General features: G+C 50.3%; 1 protein-coding gene and 1 long non-coding RNA gene across 4 annotated transcripts in view; one reads left to right on the forward strand and one right to left on the reverse strand.

The window, feature by feature from the left end:
• Positions 1 to 21,004, forward strand: GFI1 (growth factor independent 1 transcriptional repressor). 3 transcript variants are annotated; one of them, XM_077333010.1, is made up of 7 exons: positions 2 to 130; positions 4,082 to 4,331; positions 4,737 to 4,928; positions 10,608 to 11,014; positions 12,056 to 12,193; positions 13,197 to 13,362; positions 18,555 to 21,004. In XM_077333010.1, exons 2-7 carry the CDS (start codon positions 4,217 to 4,219, stop codon positions 18,731 to 18,733), a joined length of 1,197 nt encoding a protein of 398 aa, XP_077189125.1. In that variant the 5' UTR covers positions 2 to 130; positions 4,082 to 4,216; the 3' UTR covers positions 18,734 to 21,004. The 3 variants fall into 3 exon arrangements, with proteins under 3 accessions (XP_077189127.1, XP_077189125.1, XP_077189126.1); XM_077333012.1 differs by lacking the exon at positions 4,737 to 4,928 and having other exon boundaries at positions 1 to 130; XM_077333011.1 differs by lacking the exon at positions 2 to 130 and having other exon boundaries at positions 3,764 to 4,331.
• LOC143835429 (uncharacterized) overlaps positions 15,250 to 21,162 on the reverse strand; it is a 23,943-nt gene continuing 18,030 nt past the window's right edge. The window contains exon 3 of the long non-coding RNA XR_013230138.1: positions 15,250 to 15,566. This is a non-coding gene — a long non-coding RNA (uncharacterized LOC143835429). The remainder of the gene's footprint in view (positions 15,567 to 21,162) is intronic.

A 21,162-nucleotide genomic window follows, 5' to 3' on the forward strand; every position in this document is an offset into this window, starting at 1 on the left:
GAAAGAGAGAGAAGAGTCCGGTGGCAGACACCGATTCTTCAGAGGCAAGGAGAAGGAGCAGGGGGCTGTAGGCCCTGGAGATCTCCAGAGGGGCAGGAGGGAGAAGGGCAGCGCTCCCCTTCCACTCATGGTAAGTGATGTGCCCCTTCCTCTGGTGGCTTTTGCCTTCTGGAGCTCCTCTTCCTCCAAGAGGAGGAAGGAAGGGATCACCTTCGCCCACAATTGCCTGAGGGGAAAGGGGTGGAACAACTCAGGGCCTCACCGGCTGGCTGGCTCCAAATGTGCCTGCCAGTCAAAGTGCCCCTTGCTTCCCATCAGAAACCCCAAGGGCGGGGAGGGCGGCCAAAGTCCTAGCCGAAGGGCCCCTTACTGATGCCTCGGGAGTATCAGAGCAAGTGCCGCAGGGTCCTTTTCTCGAGCGGAGCAGGGCGCCTCCACGGGAGCCTGCGAGGCAGAAGTTCTTTCTCTGGGGCCTGCCTTGCCCCCCCCCCGCCCCTCATTCACCCCCCCCGCCCCTCATTCACCTGGGATTAGAGAGGGGGCAGCAACCGCCTCCCCGCCTCGCTTGCACCTGGCTCCTCCGGTGTCAGCAAAGGCCTGCGTGGAAGGAAGGAGGGCGGGGCTCCGCGCGCCCACGTGGGGCCGGCCAGTGAGCAGCCTTTGATTTGACTGCCTCGGGCAGGTGGGAGGAGCCTCACTGGACGGGGGGGAGGGGCGGGGGCGGCTCTCCCTCTACTCCCCCCCCCGACCAGGAGCGGGAGACGTCCTTGGCCTCTCTCTGCTCAGGAGCGAAGGCCGAGGAAAGTCGTGTGGACCGGGCTGATCCTCACGTCGGATGCGCAGTACAGTCCCCCGACGGTGTTCTGCCCCGACGGCATCGCGAGCTTCTCCTTGGGCGCCCAGATCCGCACTCACACGTTACGTGTAAACGCGGGTGATCAACTTGTCTTTTAGAAACAGCAGCCTTGACAGCGAGCAAACAGCGCACAGAGATGTTAGCCCTTCTCCTGCCTCGCTTCTGCGCTTCAAATCCACCCGCCCACAGACATCCCCGACGTGCCGTCGTCCCCCCCTTTTCTTTACCCGGCCACTTTCTGTTGTTTGACCCCCCCACCCCCCACCCCCGGCGTGTGCCTGCGCGTGCAGGTTCTCTCTGGGCCGGGGAGCCGCTTTCTCGCACAAGCCCCGACGGTGGCATCTGCCCCCGCCTGCCGCGGCCCTGAGACCCGCTGGGGGAGCGCCCCCATCCCGCGCCCGGGAGCTCGGAGGGCTCTCCGCCACCACCTCGCCTGCTTCGGGGGCTCTCGGCGCCAGCCCTCCCCGGTCTGTCTGGGCACGCGAGGAGACCCCGAGGCAGGCCGCCCCTCCCCTCCCCTCCCCTCCCCGCCCCGCCCCGCCCCGCCGTCGACCACGCTAAGAAGCCGCCTTGACACGCACCCGTCTCCGAGCGCGCTTCGCCCGCGGATCGGGGCCGCTGGGGATGGGAGCCCCTGGAGCCCAGCGCTTGGACGGCCTCCTGCCCTCTCGCCCGCCCTCCCTCCCCGCCTGCCGTCGCCGCCCGGGTGGCCCGCCAAGGCTGCCTGCGAAGGCAGGTGGGAGGCGGGCGCCTTTCTCCCACCAGGAGCTGCGGCGCTCAAGGGCAGCCGGCGCTCCCGGCACCTGCCCGCGTCCGGGCCGTCCGGCGCATGCTTGGGGAGGGAGCGAGTTGGGGAAGGGGCTCGGCCGGGCGGGACCGCAGGAGCCCTCGGGGAACCCGCGCAAGAGGCTGCCTTCCGAGCGCCTCTCGGGGCCTTTCCCGGAGAACGGCGCGGGACACCGGGCGGGCCCCAAGGCGCCAAGGACTCGCCGCGCCTGCCGACACACTGCGGCCGCGCCGACAAAGGAAGGGGACCAGCTGTCTGGGGCTGCCAGGGACGCCGCCGGACTGGGAGATCCCGCCCGATCCCTGCAGCGCTTCCCCGAGACTCGGCCGGCGAGGAAGACAAGGGGCCCAGCCTGGCCGCTCTCTGCCAGCCACGGGCACAGCCAAAGTCTAGACGGCTGAAGCTTTGGGGGGAAGGGAGGGGGCACAGGGCAGCGGGGGTGGCCTTCCGTGCGGAACAGCCGGGACTGGGGAGTCCGGTCCGTTGAGTTTTCCTTCGGAGGCAAATGGCCGAGCCGCCCTCCCCAGAGGATGCAGCATCCGGCCGTCCAGCGCAAGGTGCCATACATTATGCTCTTTAGTGTGCGCCGTAAGGTGGAGACCGGCTTGCTTTTAAAAGTATTATCACGACGCACTGTTATGCAAAATCCCTCTCCTCTGGGCGCCTGGGCTCGCAGCTGGGGTCGCCCTGTTTCCCGGAAACCTCGCAGGGGTCCAGCGGGGGCCTCGAGTTCCACAGGCAGGGCGCCAGGGGCTGAGAAAGGGCTGCCCTGATGTTCCGGGGGGGGGGCGGTTCCCAGCACAAAGTTCAGCCCTGGGATATACTAACGTGTCCTTCGCCTTTTCCCATTTAAGAAAGAATCATTGAAACATGCTCTACTTGAGCAGGATCCCACTTTTCACTGGCGAAATCGGAGCATCACAGAGATGCTGTTTAGAGACCTTGGCTTTTAAAAATAAATAAATAAATAGAAGTGTGACATTTTATTCCTGAGCGAATTACAGTCGTGGAATTCAACTCCATTTTAAAAGCCTTCGTTGGTATGTTTTTTGGGTGAGAAATCCGAACCGAGGGCAACGGATTTAACAGCCCAGTCCTAAATCTGGAGGTGAATTCCACTGACATCAACCAAGCCCTTTGATTCCACGGGACCTTCCCGGCCTTTGGCGCCCAAGTGTCCGTGTTGCGCCTGTGGGGGCGGGTGGGCGATACTGAACGCGTTCCGCGGAGTGCCGGGTCCTGAGCACTGCCGATCCGGGACTGTCTCCACACACTCCTCTGCGGAGCCCCTCCGCGGCTTCGTGGAGGCTGGAGAGCGCCGGGACAGATCGTGGAGGGAAAGAATTGGGAGAAGGTGCCAGACAAGAAGAACGTCTTTGAGCTCCCGGACTGCTCCTTCTCTGGGCAGAATGTGGCATAAGGGAAAGCTGCGGGACAGAGAGAAGACCTGAAGCGACTCCTGGTGAGGGTTAAAGGAGAAAGTGCTAAGGCAGGATCACAGAGGAACACCAAGGCGTCAAAAGAGAAATCAAACCATTTTAAGGGCGATGAGAACGAAACTGAAGAAGAAGATGATGATAATGTACTAATTGTCTCTCCCCTGGCTCTTGGGAGCTGCCCCGAGAAATCCGGAGGAGGCTGCGACCCTCCCTCGCTCTGCATGGGCGTGATCGCGGGGCAGGGAAGAAAGCCGACGGGAAGAAGGCAAAGCGGGCCTCCCGAGAAGCGAAAAGGACTTAAACGGCGGCTTCTCTGCTGTGGTCGCCCCCGAGCAAGGCTCTGAATGCCAGCGATTGGGGAGGGGGGCGGCAATGCTGCCCCCCCAAGCAGGGGAGCGACTCGGGGTTCCCGGACGCCCTTTCCGATGGCTGTCCCCGAGGCAAGGCGACCACCCGTGGAAGCCCTTTAGGGAGTCCGTCGTGGGGCGCGGGTCTCTCGGCCGAGTCCCTCATTTCGCCGGTCGTGTCTGGGAGGACGGATGGGTGGCTTCAGGGGGAGGGGGCCGAGAGACTGCCGTTAGTTTGGAAAGCCACGAGGCATAAGGCTGCGCGGGGTTTCCCGGGGGGGGGGGCAGAGCGCGCTGCCCTGCCTGCCTTGTTCAGGGGTTCCCGTCGGGTGCCAGACCAACCCACTGTAACCAGTCCCCGCCTTCCTCTCCGGTTCCTCTTAGTGGAGGGGGGGCTGGGGGGTTGCCATTGGGCCCATCCAAAAGAAAGCGCGTGCTGCCAGACACCCAAGCTCTGCACCCAGTGAAACCAGATTATACACACACACACACGCAAGGGCGCTCGGCTAGACGGCCCACCTGAGCGCAGGCCACCCGCCCAGGGCCCCGCAGTCCCGCCTCCCTGGCTGGCTCTGTGATCCCCTCCCCTCCCCTCTTCGCCCCCTCCCGGCCAGGAGCCGCCTAACCAATGGCTCGTCCAACTTCTCCGCAGATCCTTTCCAGCCGGGCTGGGGCTTTAAAGGGATTCGCTCGGCCCGGCGCTCCGAAGCAGCCTAGACGGTGGGGACCGACGGGCACCCGGGCCAAGTGAAGCCGGCGCCGCCGCTGCCTCTCCTTGCGCGGCACCATGCCCCGCTCCTTCCTGGTGAAGAGCAAGAAGGCGCACAGCTACCACCAGCCCCGCGCCCCCGACGGGGAGGGCAGCCTCAGCCTCGAGAGCGTCCTGGCTCAGATCTGTGCAGGTGAGGGGAGGGGGGGAGTGCCACAGGGGCCCCGAGCCTCTGTCTGGGATGTGTGTGTGTGTGTGTGTGCGCGGGGTACGTGCTTTGAGCCCTCCCGCCGGACGCCCCCTTAACTCCCTGGCCAGAGCTAAGGTGGGGGGTCCACTGCTGAGAAGGGGGAGGTCTAATCCGCACTGGCCAGGGGGAAAAGAAGGGATTGGACGAGCCAGGCTGAGTCCCATGCAGCTAGCAGGGCCGGTGGAGGTAGAGAGAATTTGAGCCGCCCTTCTTCCGAGGGGTCAACCCGGCAGCTCTTCCTCTGGAGGCGGACGGCGGGACCGGGGCTGGACTCCGGCGGGGGGGGGGGACAACGCCGGCGCTCTCCGGCCCGGGCACCCACTTTCTCCCGTTTCTTTCCCTGGCCAGACACGAAGGTCTCGGGGCAGATGAATCTGGACCTCCCGGAGCCTGCCCAGGGCCGCTTCTCCCGGGAACCCCAGCTGCCCGAGGGAACGGACGGCGCCTCGGACTCGCCTCCCAGCTGCGAGGGCAGCTTGTGCGACAGGGCCGCCGAGCTGGAGGATTTCTGGAGGCCGCCGTCGCCCTCCGCTTCTCCAGGTGAGGCAGGCCTGGGTTGCCCTCTTCGGGCAGGGCGGGGCGGGGGCGCCTCCTGTCCTTCTCCCCGATCCAGCGACTGCGACAAGAGCTAAGGAATGGAGGGGGGCCCCGTGGGAGGGGCCGGGCTGCTTCCGAGGAGTCAAGAGACATGTCCAGTTGGTGCCCTGCAGAAAAAGTTAAAGGTTGACAACAACCACATCCCCAGGATTCTAACACCTAACTTTGGGGCAAGGGGGGGGGGGGAGGCAGTTTAAGAAAATCCCCAGTCTGGATCGAAATGTCCGCATGGCTGACCCGGAATAAATGTGAGGCTTTCTCGGGCGCGTTTTCAAGAGGGCTTGTTGCCAGATTCATCGGAGGGGCTGTGTTGTCCTGTCGCAGGGATTATTTCCTGGACCAGAATTATTCCTAAAAGATGCGCGTTTGCTAAGGGGACGGAGAAGGCTGGCTGGGGTCACTGCGCAAAGCCGACGAAGGGAGGGGTCAATGAGTCCCTTTCCGAGTGTGCCCCCCCCCAGCTCACGGGTCGCCTGCAGCCTTGCGCTTGCCTGCCTCCCTCCAACACCGGGCCGCCGTGTCCCGCCGGACGCCACTCCTTCCCGGCGGCACCTGAAGCTCACGGGAGCAGCTCCAGGCTGGCCCCCCCCCCCCGGCCCGAAAGGCAGCGGAGCACCTCCCGGGGCGCCACCCCTGTCGCAGTCCATGCGGTTTCAAGCCATCGCCTGGCGGATGGCCTCACACCAAAAGAATAGGCCGGGAACAAAAAGTGGGAGGTGGGAAGGGACTCCCGGCCGGCGTTCACCCTTTTGAAATCCCCAGGATCTGGGCACCCTTTATCTCCCAGGCAACCACTGGGCAGGGCGGCCTCTCTTGCTGCTCCGTCGCACCCTGGCCTGCGCAGACCGGCCAAAGGACGCGCCTTCCTCGGCACAGTGGGGCCCTTGGCCGTCCAGCAAAAGGACTACCTGGGCCAGAAGGGCGGGTGAGCTCCCCCCTCGCTGTCTGCCCTCCTCCTCCTGCGACCTTTACCATTTACGGAGTGGGGAAAGACTTTAGTGCGTGCCCAAAGATGGAATCCCTGGGAGGAGAAACAATACAGGGACAGGCTCTTTGCCCAGGTGCGCACACCCAGGAAGCCTCTGCTGATTGCAACCAGGGCCCCTTCGGCACCCTTTGGATAAGGCACTTTCCGTGTGCGGAACAGGAAACTCTACAGGAAAGTCTACTAAAGGGCGTTATCGCACGTGTACCGAATGGGCCCAGGTAGCCAAATCTGCACATTAGCGGAGAACATGCTGCGTCCGAGGGAGCTTCTGGCTTTCCCCCACTCAGGTGGCGGGAGGGCGAACTGGAGACTGGGTGCCACCCCCCACAGCTCTGCTCGCTTCCGCCTATGCCCCGGGGCCTCTCCAGCCCCCCCCCCCCCGTTTGTGATTCTGGATGCCCAGGAGGGTCAGGACCTGGGCAGTCTGCAGAAGGGGAGGCAATCACAGCTCTGCCAGTGACCTGGCTAGAAGGAAGCCTGGGTAAGGTCACGCAGCTCATGCATGTCACACTCCCTGCACCTCCACGACCCAGAGGAGGTCAGCTGCAGCGCAAGAGGGAGCCTGCCGGCCTAGGGCGCTTAAGTGCGTTCCAGGCTGCCTTTTCACGACACCCGCATCCAACCGAAGGGGAGGAGAGCCAGCTCCACGCCCCTTCACAGCACCTCTGCCCAGTGGGACTGAGTCCACCGACAGCCAAGCCTCGCAACCACAGGATAAACCGCCTCTGTCCATGAAGGTGATCACCACCTAGTCCCTTCTCCCCCAAGGCGTTCAGTGTTAGGCTCTGGGAGATTTGTTTCCTGCCGGCCTCTAATCTGGAGAACTGGGCTGGATCCCTCATTCCTCCACATGCTGGGTTAGCTTGAACTAGTCACTGAGAGCTGTTCTTTCAGAGCAATTCTCTTAGAGCTCTCTCAGCCCCACCAACCTCGCAGGGTGTCTGTTGTAGGGAGAGGAAGGGAATGGTGATTGTAAACCCCTTTGGAACCACTTCTTCTTCAACAATTGTGCTGCCCAGAGGGAGAGATGTGCCCTTTCCAGCCTGCCATGTTCAGTTGGTCCATGCTGACCAGCGGGTGGCGTTCTGCTAGTAGCCAGTGTCCCCCTCTCCTCCCAAGATGGGCTGGGCAAGTCTCCTGGACTTGCAATCAGAGGCTTTCCCTGCTGCACACTTTTGTCTCCAACCCCAGGGACTTTATAAGGCACCCACAAATCCCATTTGACTAACAAAGAATAATAAATGAACAGATTCTTGCAGGTTTTTCAATTATTTATTTTCAGTGTGAGTCCGACATGGAAATTGCTGACAGGTCTGAGCATTTATAGGAGGTGCTCTTGTGATAGAAGAGGAGCATGCCTCATGGCCTTTCCCCATTCTTCAGTGGGGTGGGAAGGGGGGGGGCTGTGAATGCCTGGCTTCCCTCCTGGACCAAGAACTTACAAAACTCATTAAGTTAGAAAACGATCCCATTCATTGTCCCAAGATGTCTGAGGGCCAGAAGCAGATGTCTGAAGGGTGCCCTTCCTAGACTTTAAAGAAATAGCATCTCCAGCCCTGCTGCCTAAGGTGAACTGCCCCAGTTTGCCTGCACCATCAGGGCTCTCCTGCTTCTCCTAGACCAATGTGATTGTGGAAGCATCACCTCATACCAAAAGCACCCTTCTCTTAAGGGAGACCTTGAATTACACAGGTCTTTCCCCACCTACAAAGAGCAAATACCAAATGTAGCTTGAGGCTACATTTCTTAACTGATTGAAATATTTCATTAAAATTAAATTGCCAGATTATTATTTTAAAAGTGCTGGTGCCATCCATCCTCTTTTTTGTTCTTTAATATTTTTCTCAGGTCACTAGTTCAAAGCCACCCTGTTGGTGTTATTTAATTGATAGTATGCCCTTTTCACTGGAACCCAAGGTGTAGCTTTAAAAAAAAACTTTTCAGTCAATCTGTAAATAGATTACAAACCATGATAACATTTGAATCTAACAGCAAAGGTTCCTAGGAAGACCACAAATAAACAATGCTGGCAAACACATCCATCTAAAGCAGCAAGGCTTGCAGTATCTTTTAAAGAGATCACCGTAGTAAGTTGTTTTCCTTTGTGCAAATACCCTAACTTTACTAAACTAGAATAGGGATCAAATATAAGAATTGAACACACAGAAATACATGTTCCCAGTTCAATGTCGAAAAATATGCAGCCAGATTATTATTATTTGTAATAATACAGGCACAAAACTCCATGGGAGTGGGATCTGGGTTCATCGTCATTCCTGCTGGTTAATTCCCATGGAACCCTGCAAATTTACAGTAGCTCATTCTTTCCTCATCAACCTTAAAGCAACTTGCAAGTAAATATAAGAAAGAATCTCAGATGATATATAGCTGCTTATTGAAAATGCTGCCTCAGCACTGGTCATCATTGTGAAATGCAGGCTTCCCTGTGTTTTCTGTGCATGTGCAGTGTTTCATATATGAGGGAGGAAACAGTGCTGTTCAACATAACATAAGAACAGCCCTGCTGGATCAGACCAGTGAGTGGTCCGTCCAGTCCAGCAACCTGTCTGACACAGTCGCCAACCTGTTATTCGGGAGGTCCAACAACAGGGCATACATGCCAGGAAAGGCCCTGGCACTGGAATCGATAAGTTTACTGTCTCTTTGTGTGGAGGTTCCCTTCAGGTACCATGACTAGTGGCCACTACCAATGAAAAATGTTTCATTTTTTTTAACCAATGAAGTTATGGAGAAAGATTAATAAAAAGAGTTGCCCCTATCTGGTTAATGATGTAGATATATGCTATTGACAAAATCTGAGTAGGATTCTGAGTAGACCTGTTTAGCATTGGTGTCTTTGTTGCTGTGCTGAGACAACAACAGCAGAAGGATCAATCCATAACAAATCTTCCTGCAAGTTAGTTCCATTTTATTCAATGGGTCTCATTCCTAGGAAAGTGCTATTTTTAATAGGTCAACTAAGGTTTGAAGTGCTAGAAGCAAGGGGTTTTTGTTTGTTTGTTTTTTATAGGTAATGAAAAATTATTTGGGACATCATATAAATATTCCAGGCATTTAATACCTGCATATTTATAAAATTGGCAACATCAAACTGTACATTTTCCCCTGGATGAGGCAGAATCAGTTTTCTGGTGGGAAGTTGTCTGTTTGAACAATCCCCTTCAAATAAACTCCCTGCAGGTCAAGGGAAAAGAGTCAGGCTATCTTTTGAATTGTCTTCACATTTCCCCCAGGTAATTTCCCCCCCCCCCTCAATGAGCACACTCACAGACCCACTGGCCTGCAGTCTGAAGCAGTGGCGTAAAAGTCTTTGCCTTTTGATTCTGCCCAAAGCTGGCTGTCAATAAGAGACATGTTTGAAAAGCAAACTGTATCTTAGTACCCCCAGAACAGTTGAATTCCTACCCGTCTTCATGTACGGTTATATTCAGAGGCCTTCATGTTTAGCTCAGAAATTTCAAATGATAGCACTGATTTAGAAATCGAGCATTCTTTCCTCCTTGCTGTCTTGAGTATTTGAAATGTTGTCTGTAAACCTCAGGCTAGACTAAAGCCACCCCCCTTCACACCAGTAGAATTTTACTGCAGCACATCTAAAAGATGAGGGGTGTGTGTACATGGGCACAGGGAGACACGCTGGTCTATTCAGAAGTAACCCCTGTACGATTCAATAAGAGAAGTGCTCCTAGGCTTGCAGCCATAGTCATGCAGACAGGTGTTTATGAGGTAAGCAATTCTCACAGTTTCCCCCCCTCCTCAGAAGTAAAAAGTAAATGTCATGTGTATAATTCTTTCATCTCCAGCATTTAGGAACAGCACATTGCAAAATATACACTTGAAACAGTTGTCTTATGTGTGCAGAGCAAAATGGATACATAACAGAGAAATGTATGTTCCACACCTAAGGGTAGTTTGTAGTCTCTAAACGTAAGGAAGTTTTTGCACATGGGGTGTTGCAAAGTGATCATTTAAATGTGTGTCCAGTTAGGCTTGCCATTCAGGACTATTGCCAATGGCCTGAAGGAAGATTTTTATTGTTGTATATTCTAGAGTAATAACAATACAGTGTGTTATCAACACAGCGATGCATGTGCACTTATTTCACACAGATATACCAGAAGAACCACCTTCATATTGCTTTGCTGATTTATTAAAATATTTATACTCTGCTTTCCTCTTGTGACTCAAGTTGGTTCACAGTTCCAAAAATTAAAAGCATACATAACACAGAAAATGCCATTACTGCCCTCCCTAAGAAAACGCATGCAGCTTCAACCTAATTAAAAGCCATTTTACAGTGCCCCCCCCTCAGGGAGTCTATTCCACAAGGTGGCATCCACTATAGAGAAGGAACTGCTCTAGTAGATGCAAGGTCAGTTACTATAAGTCGAAAGAACTAGGAAGTAGCAAGGGTTGCGTAGACAAGAAGTGGCCCTCGGTGATTATGTCATGTGAGATCTCATTGACACCAAAGAATCACACTCCGGTGTTCTGATGAGATCATATGTCTCTAAAGCACTGTGCATCTTTAGAATTAAGAGTAGTTGGGAGAAAAACAGAAGTTGTGCTATGTGAACCCCAATAACTGGTTTTGTCAATTTGTGTCTCTGCAGCTTCGGAACGTTCCATCTGTCCCTCCTTGGATGAGGCTTCTCCTTTTTTGGTGCCCTTGAAACCTTATGCATGGAGTAGTCTGGGCAGTTCCGAGCTGAGACATTTGGTGCAGAACTACAGGCCCTGCCCAACTCTGGAACGAAGCTCATCCCTTGGTCTCTTCTGTGAGCGGGGATCAGAGCCCACAGTCTACGGAACAGAGCGCAGCTCAGCATTGGCTCTCTATAGTGACTTTAGCTCCCCTGGACTCTTTGACCGGCCAGCAACCACTCCGGGAATTTACTTGGAAGCCCCACCTGGACTCCAACAAGAGAAAAGTGCAAGTGGCATCAAGGTGGAATCAGAGCTCCTCTGTCGCCCTCTATTGATCAGCACTGGGTCCTACAAGTGTGTCAAATGCAGTAAGGTAAGAACTATGACACAAAACCCCACCCCCTCCAGCCAACAGCCTATTCAACCAGCTCTTAGACATCGGTGTAGCTGAATAAGCAACGTATGGCAGATGCAGGCCTGGCTTAAAAGCTGCTGATAGGGTTGCTGGGGGCATTTCCCATGATTTACCCTGGCCTATTAGTTATTTTTTTTCAGTTGCCTGAGAAGGTCTAATGGGACTTATTGCACTTTTAATTCTTTATGTTAATATTTTAGAGCATTTTTCATAGCAACTCAATGCAGGTGGAAGCATTTTACCATTTGTTCATTTTTAAAAAGAATCTCTGCTAGATAGATTCATAGAGCCTTCAGATAGCTTATACGAACATACACCATGACACTCACTGTGTGTTGAAGGCCACCAAGTTGCTTACAACTTTTGGTGGCCCTGTGGATTCCTAACCTCCAGATGGTCCTGTTGATAATGGCCTTCCTGGGGCCTTGCCAAAGGAGGGCCCTGGCTTCCTTGACTGAGTCCATCCATCTCATGTTGGGTCTTCCTTTTGCCCCCTGATGCCTTCTGCTTCTCCTGGCATTGTGGTCTTGCTTGTTTTCTCATAATGCAACCAAAGTACCATAGCCTTAGTTTCATCATTTTGGCTTCTAGGAAGAGTTCAGGCTTGATTGGATCTAGAACTCACCAATTTGGCTTTTTGACTGTCCCTGGTATGCATAAAATTCTTCTCCAACACCACATTTCAAAGAAATCAATTTTCTTCCTGTCAGCTTTCTTCATTGTCCACTTTCACACCCATACACAGTAATGGAGAATACTACGGCATGAATTATCTTGATTATGAGACAAGAACAATTCAAAAAAACAAACTTCATATTCAGCAGCCAATAGCAGCAAATGCAGCTAATACTACCTAAAAAGATCATCCAGGGCAGTTCTTAGTCCTTCGCCTTTTTGGCCAGTGATGATGTAAAGTACAGTTTCCTTCCTGACATTTCAGATCCCAGGGTCAGAATCATTGATAGGCCTCATATTCTTTATCTGCCTTGCCTTTCTCAGGTCTTTTCCACTCCCCACGGCTTGGAGGTGCATGTTCGTCGTTCACATAGTGGCACCAGACCCTTCGCTTGTGAGATGTGTGGGAAGACCTTTGGCCATGCGGTTAGCTTGGAACAGCATAAAGCTGTGCATTCACAGGTGAGAAGGCCACAGGGATGCAACTGTCATGGGTTGGGAGCATGGGAGTTCCATGTGACTGATGGGACCAGGGAGAGGGGGAGTATGCACACCTCGGGCTTAATTTTATTATTTATTTATTTATAGTCAGCCTTTCTCACTGAGATATGGAGCAGATTATGCAGTGTATGCCAACACTGTCAATAGGATGAGACATATAATAAAGAAATCTGAACAAGCATCACACATTAGAACTCATATAGAGTGCAGACACAATGACGAAAAGTGGCATTACATGAGTTGAAAGTAATGCAGCAACAACAGAATGATACACACAGAAAACAGATCCTGAATATTTGGGGACAAGGCAGAGCAACCCAGTGGAGGAAGGACCTAGACTTTCAACTTGGGCTGACTTTCATCTCTGTCCCACTTTAGCAGTCTCCATGCATTTACATTTGTAAGGAATTTTGGCCTGGTGCATGGATTTTGTGGATGTTCTAAAACTTATTCAGACTTCAATTCCCCAGTTTTGGCTTCAAACCCCTTTCTAATGGTTTTCCAGTGCACAGCAATCCGTGACCATTTCTCACCAAAAATGGCCCCTATTGCTCCAACAGTGGCTTGTTTTACCCCCCCCCTCTCTCTTTCTCTCTCTCTCACACACACACACACACACATACATAAACACAAACCTCATCATGAAAGCCTTCACTGTTGCATCTCCATACTGGGACAAGCTTTGTGTGCTAAATTTCTTCATGCCAGGTTGCTATTAAAGGAACAGGTGCTATGCAAGGAGGTGTGAACTGGCCCTCAGAAGAGCACTGAGGAATGTCAGTCTGAGAACCAGCTTTTATTTGCCAGGTTATGGTATGAAGTCGCAGTTTGGAAGCAAAAGAAAGGGTGTGCCTGTCACGGAGGTTGCTGACCTTTGTGGTCTTATTTGGGGAAGAGATTTGATGTTCCATTCACAGGAACATTCACCTTGTGCAGCTACGTAAGGTCCCTTCTCTTCCTACAGGAGCGTAGCTTTGACTGTAAAATCTGCGGTAAGAGCTTCAAGAGATCCTCCACCTTGTCCACCCATCTCCTCATTCACTCAGATACCCGGCCTTATCCATGCCAGTACTGTGGGAAGAGGTTCCACCAGAAATCTGATATGAAGAAGCACACTTTCATCCATACAGGTAAGTGTGGTATTCTTCTCAATTCTGAGGCATCATAGATCCTTACCCTGCTGTTTCGACAACTGAAGAAGAGTTGTTTTTTATACCATACTTTTCACTACCCAAAGGAGTCTCAAGTGGCTTACTATTGCCTTCCCTTTCTCTCCTCACAACAGACGTCCTGTGAGGTAGGTGGGGCTGACAGAACTCTGACCGAATTGCTCTGTGAGAACTGCTCTAACAGGTCTGTGATTAGTCCAAAGTCACAAGCTGGCTGCATGTGGAGGAATGGGGAATCAAACTCAGTTCTACAGATTATAAGCTACTGCTCTTAACTACTACAGCATGCTGGTTATCTCTATGAGCATCTACTTTCCTTGGCTGTGACTTGCTGCATCTAATGAAGTGTGCTCTAGTTTATGAAAGCGTATATCACAATAAATACATCTATCGAGTTCAGTTGTGATGATTTTGGTGGTCTAGTATTTATGTATGTATGTATTTATTTATTTATATTTCTATACCGTCTTCCCGTGAGGCTCAGTAGAGTATCAGAGGAGACTGTATGACTCGTAACACTCTCCATTCACACAATCACCATTTTGTGCAAACAGAAAAATGCATATATTTTTTTCATTTTTATGCGTACTGAATCTCGAAAATAAATTTCTGTTCATAAAAAGTGCATATCATAAGGATAACAGCTACCCTGCATCTTTGTTGGGGCACCAAAATCATAATGGTCTTCAAGTTCCCACAACACTCAACATGATTCACATGGCTACCGTCTAGAATTCGTAACCATTATAACATGATGGGGCAGCCATGCCTGTGCAAACATTTTGTTGTAGGCATGGTGTACAGAAAATCACTACAGATGTGGTGCACCTGTTCACAGGAATGGCTCAGGACATGATAATTGCTGCAAAAAACAATAACTTAAATCTGCTTTTATGTAGCTGGGTTAGTGTGAAGCTGTTGAAAGGGCCAAAGGTGTGCCCTTTTCCCTACAGCTTTCCTACCTCCTGGTGCTATGCTCCTTCCCATCTGGGCTCAGTTCCAATGATCAGGGCCCACATGGAAGAGAACCACCTGCAAGAGGATGGACTGCAAGAGGTTAAAAAGCAACAGGTGTCAAGGGAGGTCCACAACATGTCCTTGAAATTTCCCTACCCTATTTTACATGTGAATGGGACAGGCCCACATTGAAAGATGAGCATAACTGTAATGTGGATTCAGCTTTCCAGCTCAGAAGGGAAGGCAGAAGGTGCTCCTTATTTCTGCAGAGGGGGCAGGAACTAGACTGAAGGGGTGGGGAGTGTCCCTTGGATACCACATGAGTGAAGAGTTTGACTCATGCTGAGAAAAGGCCAAGACCAAGATAGAAGCAAAAAGAATCATTTGAACTTGATTTGTTTTTTAGTTTTGTAAGCTGGGAGCCCACAGGGAATTGCAGAGGGTGTGATGGGGGTAAGGACAGAAGCAATAGGGAAATTCCCTTGCCCCAGAGCTTACTAATGTGAGACTGCTGACCTTAAAAATAGCTCCCTGCTCATTTTGCCCCAAACCTCTGCAGCCCAGTGGTGTAATGCAGCTGCTGTGAACCTCTGACTGACAGCAGAGATTTAAGGCTAAGCAAGCAGGATCCTCATAAAAACCATTATTTCTCAGGCTGTACAAAAGAGTTTGATTGGAGGGAACTGGGTGAGAGCATCCTCATTTCACCCAGTATTTTAGGACAGGGGTAGTCAACCTGTGGCCCTCCAGATGTTCATGGACTACAATTCCCATGAGCCCCTGCCAGCATTTGCTGGCAGGGGCTCATGGGGGTTGTAGTCCATGAACATCTGGAAGACCACAGGTTGACTACCCCTGTTTTAGGACACAGAGGGCTTGGGCACCTCTATGCTTTTCTTGTAATCCTAATTAATCCCCCCAGTGGTCATAACTTTGAAAAAGCTGATAGCCCTTTGTCCCTTATTCCTGCCCCCCCCCCAATACTGCAAATGGTTAGGGTGTTGATTTGGCACATTTCCCCTCCTTCTTTCATTCTCCTTTAACTGTTACTTAGGTGTTGTCAGCATTTGGACAATAAGCAAGCGCAGCCTTCATCAAAAGATTTGGAGGCTGGGTACTCTTCTTTTAAATCCACAAGCTAATGTTGTTCTGCATGTGTGTGGAGTCTCATGGCATTCTCCTCTTCTGTGTTAGGGTTGTTGACAGACCTAGAGAAAGACACCATATGCCCTTAATGGGATGTAATATACCAGATATTATTATTTCCCAGCACCCCACCATATAATTTTCAAACATTAAGCCTCAGTTAAAAGACCAGCACATTTTCCCTCCCTCTCACCCTGGTTTTTTGCAGATTTTTCAGTTTGACTATCTTTTTGCTTGTGTGCACGTGCGCATGCATGGGTGCAGGGTAAAACTCCTATATTCCCTTGGCTTTGTAGACAAATTCCCCCTATCCCATTGTGTGGGCTTTTCGATTCACACAGTGGTTTAAGTTCAGAATGAGAGATATGATGCCATGCTCCTATGTAATGCTCAAGTAGCTCTCGACTCTCTTAATATCCCTTCAGAGTTGTAGTCAACCTCCCCCAAAGGAGGACCCTTCCTGTTTCTGGGTGAGGCTTCAAAACGATGAATGGAGAATAAGCAATCTCCTCACAACCAACAGAAACGTCTAGAAAAATGTCTCCAAGTCTAAGGGGTTTAGATCAATTCATTGTTAGCATCAGAAACATCCATGCTGAATAAGAGCATTCATTTTAAAGTCTGGAATCTGTTATCTCGTTATAATTGTTCTTAAACAAATGGCAACCCCTTAATTTACCCCTCATCCCATTTAAGTTCCCCAACAGAGTCATGGTAGCTGAAGCGAGATCCCCCCCCCCCAATCACTTAAGTATGTTGAGATGATGTTGTTTAAAAACCCCTAAAAGTCAGAGGGGTGATCTTGAGAGGTAAAATTGGGGTGTGGATCAGGTAGAGGGCATGTGAAGCCCTCCTCATTAGGATGACACAATCAATCACTGACTATTTTTTAATCAGCAGTGTTGTCATTCCAAGGCAAGCTATCATGCTTCAAATAGAAGCTGTCATATCATAAACAGTCTACTTAAAAGGATGAACCAAGTGAGGCAAATCTATGTTCATGGTGGGGTGCTCCGCCCTAGCTCTGGTGTCCTCTGGCTAAACACCCATGTGACCATCCTGGGCATTTCCAGACCATTAGCGAGGTCCAGACCTGGAGTTTATAATCTGCCTATAATCTCCTCAATAACAGACCAGGCAGTGTTGCTTTCATTGGATTCATCCTGTGTTTGCCATGCTTTGCATTTAGGGTAGGCTTGCCAACTCCTGGTTGGGGAATTCCTGGAGATTTGTGAGGGGCGTCTGTGGCTCATGTCATTTGGGGAGGGAGCTCTGTGGGGATCCTTACCCTCCAAAGCTGCCATCTCTCCAGGGGAACTGATCCCTGTCATTCCTTTTTGCATGTAGTCCTATTCCTACGGCTGTTACCTGAGCTGGCAGATCCTAATATATATGCAGCTGGTGATGGTTACACCAGCCAGTCTGGCCTGGATGGCTGCAGCTGCTTCTCTTTCAGGGTTCCACACCAAGCAGGAGGATCTCCCTCTCAGTCTAAATGTTTGCTCAGTGACAATCTGTCTACTGATCTTCTACCTGACCTTCTATTCAAATAGCTTTAGGGCCATATGCAATGGCAGAGAAGTTTCACTGTCTGCTGTGGTAAACACAGAAATGAATAAACTGCAAATGAATAATTGAGGAAGACGGTTATATACTAAAGATCTTATCAGAGACTTTTCACTTGGGGGGGGGGTCCTAACTGGTGTTGTGTCAGTGATGGTAAACTGAAAATATTAAAAAATACGCCCTCCCCCCCCCAAGTTGGTGGTGGCAGGAAAAGAGGGAGGCTCAACAAGAGTAGGGTTGCTTCAGTCAAGGAATCCAGGGACCGCAGTCGGCAAGATCTGAGCGAGGCTGTTAAGCGAGGATGTTTTGGAGGTCATCAATTCATAGGGTCACCATAAGTCAGAAGTCACTTCATTGCACTTAACACAGAGAGAGAGAGACACACACACAATACACACACAATAATGTTTGGTTCAGAACTATCTACATTTGTAAAGGGGCTGTTATGATATGGTGCCATCTGTATAAACAAACAAATCATGTATTCATTTATTAATTCTTTCAATTCCTATCCTGCTGCTATCAAGACCATCTCATGGTGGGTTACAAACAATCATAAACCCCACAGAGATAAAATGTAAAAAAATTAAAACCCTGCAATAATAACAGTTGGGTGGGTTTTTTAGGAGTATTCACTTACTCCATGTGAAGTTCCATTTTATATTATGGCATTTCTGCTGGGAGAGGGAGATTTGTGCCGCTTCTCCCCTTCCACGACAGACCTTCAACTCCCCATTCATGCTATTCTGGGGGTGGGTGGGGCTGTCCCTGAGGAACAGCATTTCAGGGAGGAGCCTCCAGGTGGGACCTGGGAATCCCCTGGAATTACAGCTTACTTCCAGGCAACAGACATCAGTTCTCCTGGAAAAAATAGTAGCTTTGGAGGGTGGACTCAATGGCATTATACCCTGCCTAGATCTCTCCCTGCCCCCAGATCCTGCCCACTCCCAGCTCCACCCCAAAGTCTCCAGGTATTTCCCAACCCAGAGCTGGCAGCCATGTGAACCGTGACTGGTAAATTCTCATTTCACGCACATGGAAGCTTACACCTTGAATAAAACTTTGTTGGTCTTAAAGGTACCAAACTTTGTTCTGTTGCTTCAGACCAACATGGCTACCCACCTGAACCTGTGTAAACCACCACTGAATCCATCTCTGAGTTGCATTTTTGTGGTGGGAATATTGAAATTTCCCAGCAAGAGATAATCTATGCTTTCATAGTAGGAAACTACAGTTCTTTCTGCAATCAAGTGCTGTTGCGAACCCCAAATAGAATGCACTGGCAAGAGTGACTTAGGCCCATAGTAGCTATTGCCCATGATTTATTGAGTGCATTTTTGTCCTACTATATCTCACAGGGTTATCATGAGAAGCTCAAGGGGCATACCATGGCTGGCCCTTCATCCACTTTATCCTCATTCTTATTCTCCAGACTTGTTTGCTCAGGATGCTAAAATGTTTGTTTTTGTGTTGCTCATCCTCAGGTGAGAAGCCCCACAAATGCCAGGTGTGCGGCAAAGCTTTCAGCCAGAGTTCCAACCTCATCACTCATAGTCGTAAACATACCGGCTTCAAGCCCTTTGGGTGTGATCTTTGTGGGAAAGGTTTCCAGAGGAAGGTGGATTTGCGGAGACATCGGGAGACACAGCACGGTCTGAAATGAGAGCCATGGGGAATCTCGAAACAACAAGAACACTATGTGAAAAGACTTCCTCTTCTTCCTGGTGGGCTGCCTGCCCTGTTTGTGGTCTGGCCCTTTAGCCACTTCCTGCCATAACCTCACTAAACAGGAAGTCGAAGCTGGCTAGCCGGCATCTTGCAGAACTTAACCGAAAGACCTTGGAAGGAAAACGGAATGCCAAGGGTGAAGGAAGGTGGGCCAAGGCCTCTCTTTCTCTCTGTCTCTTCCTTTACAATTAAACACTGGAAACAATAACCTTGCCCTGCTACCTTGAAACCCCGGAACCCCCTATATGTATAAGCTACCTGGTGCCTTTCTGTGAACCAGAAAGTTCACTTATTTCATGAATTCCCTTGTTAGTCATATTGTTATTGGTTTAAGTTAAGTTTCTGGGAAGCCCAAACTACATGAGGTAACACTGAACAGCAGTTTGATCAAGAGCAGAACAAGGAGGGCTTACTTTTGTACATCTGAATAATTAACAGAGGTTTTAGTTCACTGTTTCCACTGGGAACGCAACTCCTTGCCACTTTTCAGTGGCAAATGCTTCACATTTGAGTGTGAATGGGATATAGGTCTGCTCTTGTGTTTGTATTTCCCTTTTGCTTTTACAATGCTCAGAATACCAGGCAAGAACGCATGAATGGTAGCGAACGTCAAACGTATGTTTTAGACTTGCATTTGATCATTCCCATGTTATAAGATGTCTGTCTATGGCACATTTCGGGCTACCATTTGAAAGAGAGGCAGGGAAAGGCAAGGGTCGAAGTGATATTCTGAATTTGTTCATTTGCTGAAGCCTCATCTGAGGAGAGCTTTTGGGCCTTTTGTAGTTTTGAGGCACTGGTTTTGAATGTCTGTGGTCAAGCATTGTGGATATCTTGAATGTCTTGACAAGCAACTGCTAAGGCACAGTAGCAACCAGTAGGATGGTCTTGGCGATTCTCAGTGAAATCATAAGCAGAGTTATGCCTGTCTAGGCCCATTGAAGTCTATGGGCATAGTAGGCTATAATTCTGTTTAAAATTGCTCTGTGAGACATTCCTCAGGCTTTGGTGGCTGGGATGAGGAACCTTAATATTTTCTTCCAAATTCTGAGCAGCAGCAGCTCTTATCAGGCAATTTACCAGGATTGCCCTGAACAGACTGCTGCTGGACTCCAGGTTTGGGATTGTTAGGGAAACAGCTCTTTAGCTATGTCAGGAAGCCACAATATGGACCAGTTTAAGCTAATACCAATAACCAGCCAGTCTAATGATCAGCGTTGACTGAATAGGATGGCAATCAGCAATAAATGGCTAGCAATATCCCAAGTGGTTCATACTGTTTTTACAAATACCAGGTCCAAAGCCATCCACACCTTCTCTAAAGTTCATTTACGGTTGCACACGGGATGGTAAATCTTTAATAGCTCCTTCAAGCCAAGGATTTTCCTTAAGGAAAAGTCAATGTCCCTCCTATGGTGTCATCCAAAAGTTTCTGTCTGTCTGTTAAAGTACTGGTTGTTACGTGTGTATAGCCTTTATGTGCATCTGTTTTGTAGAGAACTGTCTATGGAGAGCTCAAAAGGAAGAACCAAAAATGAAGCAAGTGATGCCTTATTGATTATAAATAGATGTGGGAAAAGGGCAAACTAAGGGACAACTGCCAATTTTCCTTCCAAAACATCACTGTCATTGTACGCTAGATTGTGGATTGGAGTCCACAGATCAGTTCTAGTAGAGGAAATGCTTTCCTGCAGTGGAAAGAGCCTTCCCCAATGCAGGGGAAGGAGTTCCTTCTGCCAGTGGAAACGTTCTGCTAGTGCAGGGGTAGTCAAACTGTGCCCCTCCAGATGTCCATGGACTACAATTCCCATGAGCCCCTGCCAGCATTCACATTCATTGGCAGGGGCTCATGGAAATTGTAGTCCACGGACATCTGGAGGGCTGCAGTTTGACTACCCCTGTAGCTAGTGGAATGCCTCTCTAGTGAGAAATAGCTGATGAGCTCCTAACACAGTAGTGTGGATATTTGAGTTACTTCTTCTGAAATAGTCTTGTGTCAGGAAGGACCCAGTAACTATTATCAGTGTATAACAGTATGAATTTGCCTTAATTAAGCCTGTGCGTACCTCAGTGGCAGAGAAACAGAATATGTTTTTAGTAGGATTGTGAATGTCTTTATTTAGATTTTACAGTGTGTCTTATGTTCATTGTTACATATTTATTGGAATAACATTTTAAATTAATAAAGTACTGAGGATCAACAGAAGTAGTATTTATTTCAACAGAAAGCCTGAACCAAACCAGTATCGTGATCCTCGAACAGCACTTACTTGGAAAGAATGTATGCTGAAATCAATGGGAATTAATATTCTAATAATCTTAATTTTTGTATAACCTACCCCTTCTAAACACTCAGGTCAGGTA

Source organism: Paroedura picta, chromosome 4 (genome assembly GCF_049243985.1).
Source record: "Paroedura picta isolate Pp20150507F chromosome 4, Ppicta_v3.0, whole genome shotgun sequence".
NCBI classification, from domain to species: Eukaryota; Metazoa; Chordata; class Lepidosauria; order Squamata; family Gekkonidae; genus Paroedura; species Paroedura picta.

Coding starts and splice junctions, on each gene's coding strand:
- GFI1 (XM_077333010.1), top strand. CDS start 4,217: ATGCCCCGCTCCTTCCTGGTGAAGAGCAAGAAGGCGCACAGCTACCAC. Junction 4,332..4,736: donor CCTGGCTCAGATCTGTGCAG/GTGAGGGGAGGG, acceptor TTCCCTGGCCAG/ACACGAAGGTCTCGGGGCAG. Junction 11,015..12,055: donor AGTGTGTCAAATGCAGTAAG/GTAAGAACTATG, acceptor TGCCTTTCTCAG/GTCTTTTCCACTCCCCACGG.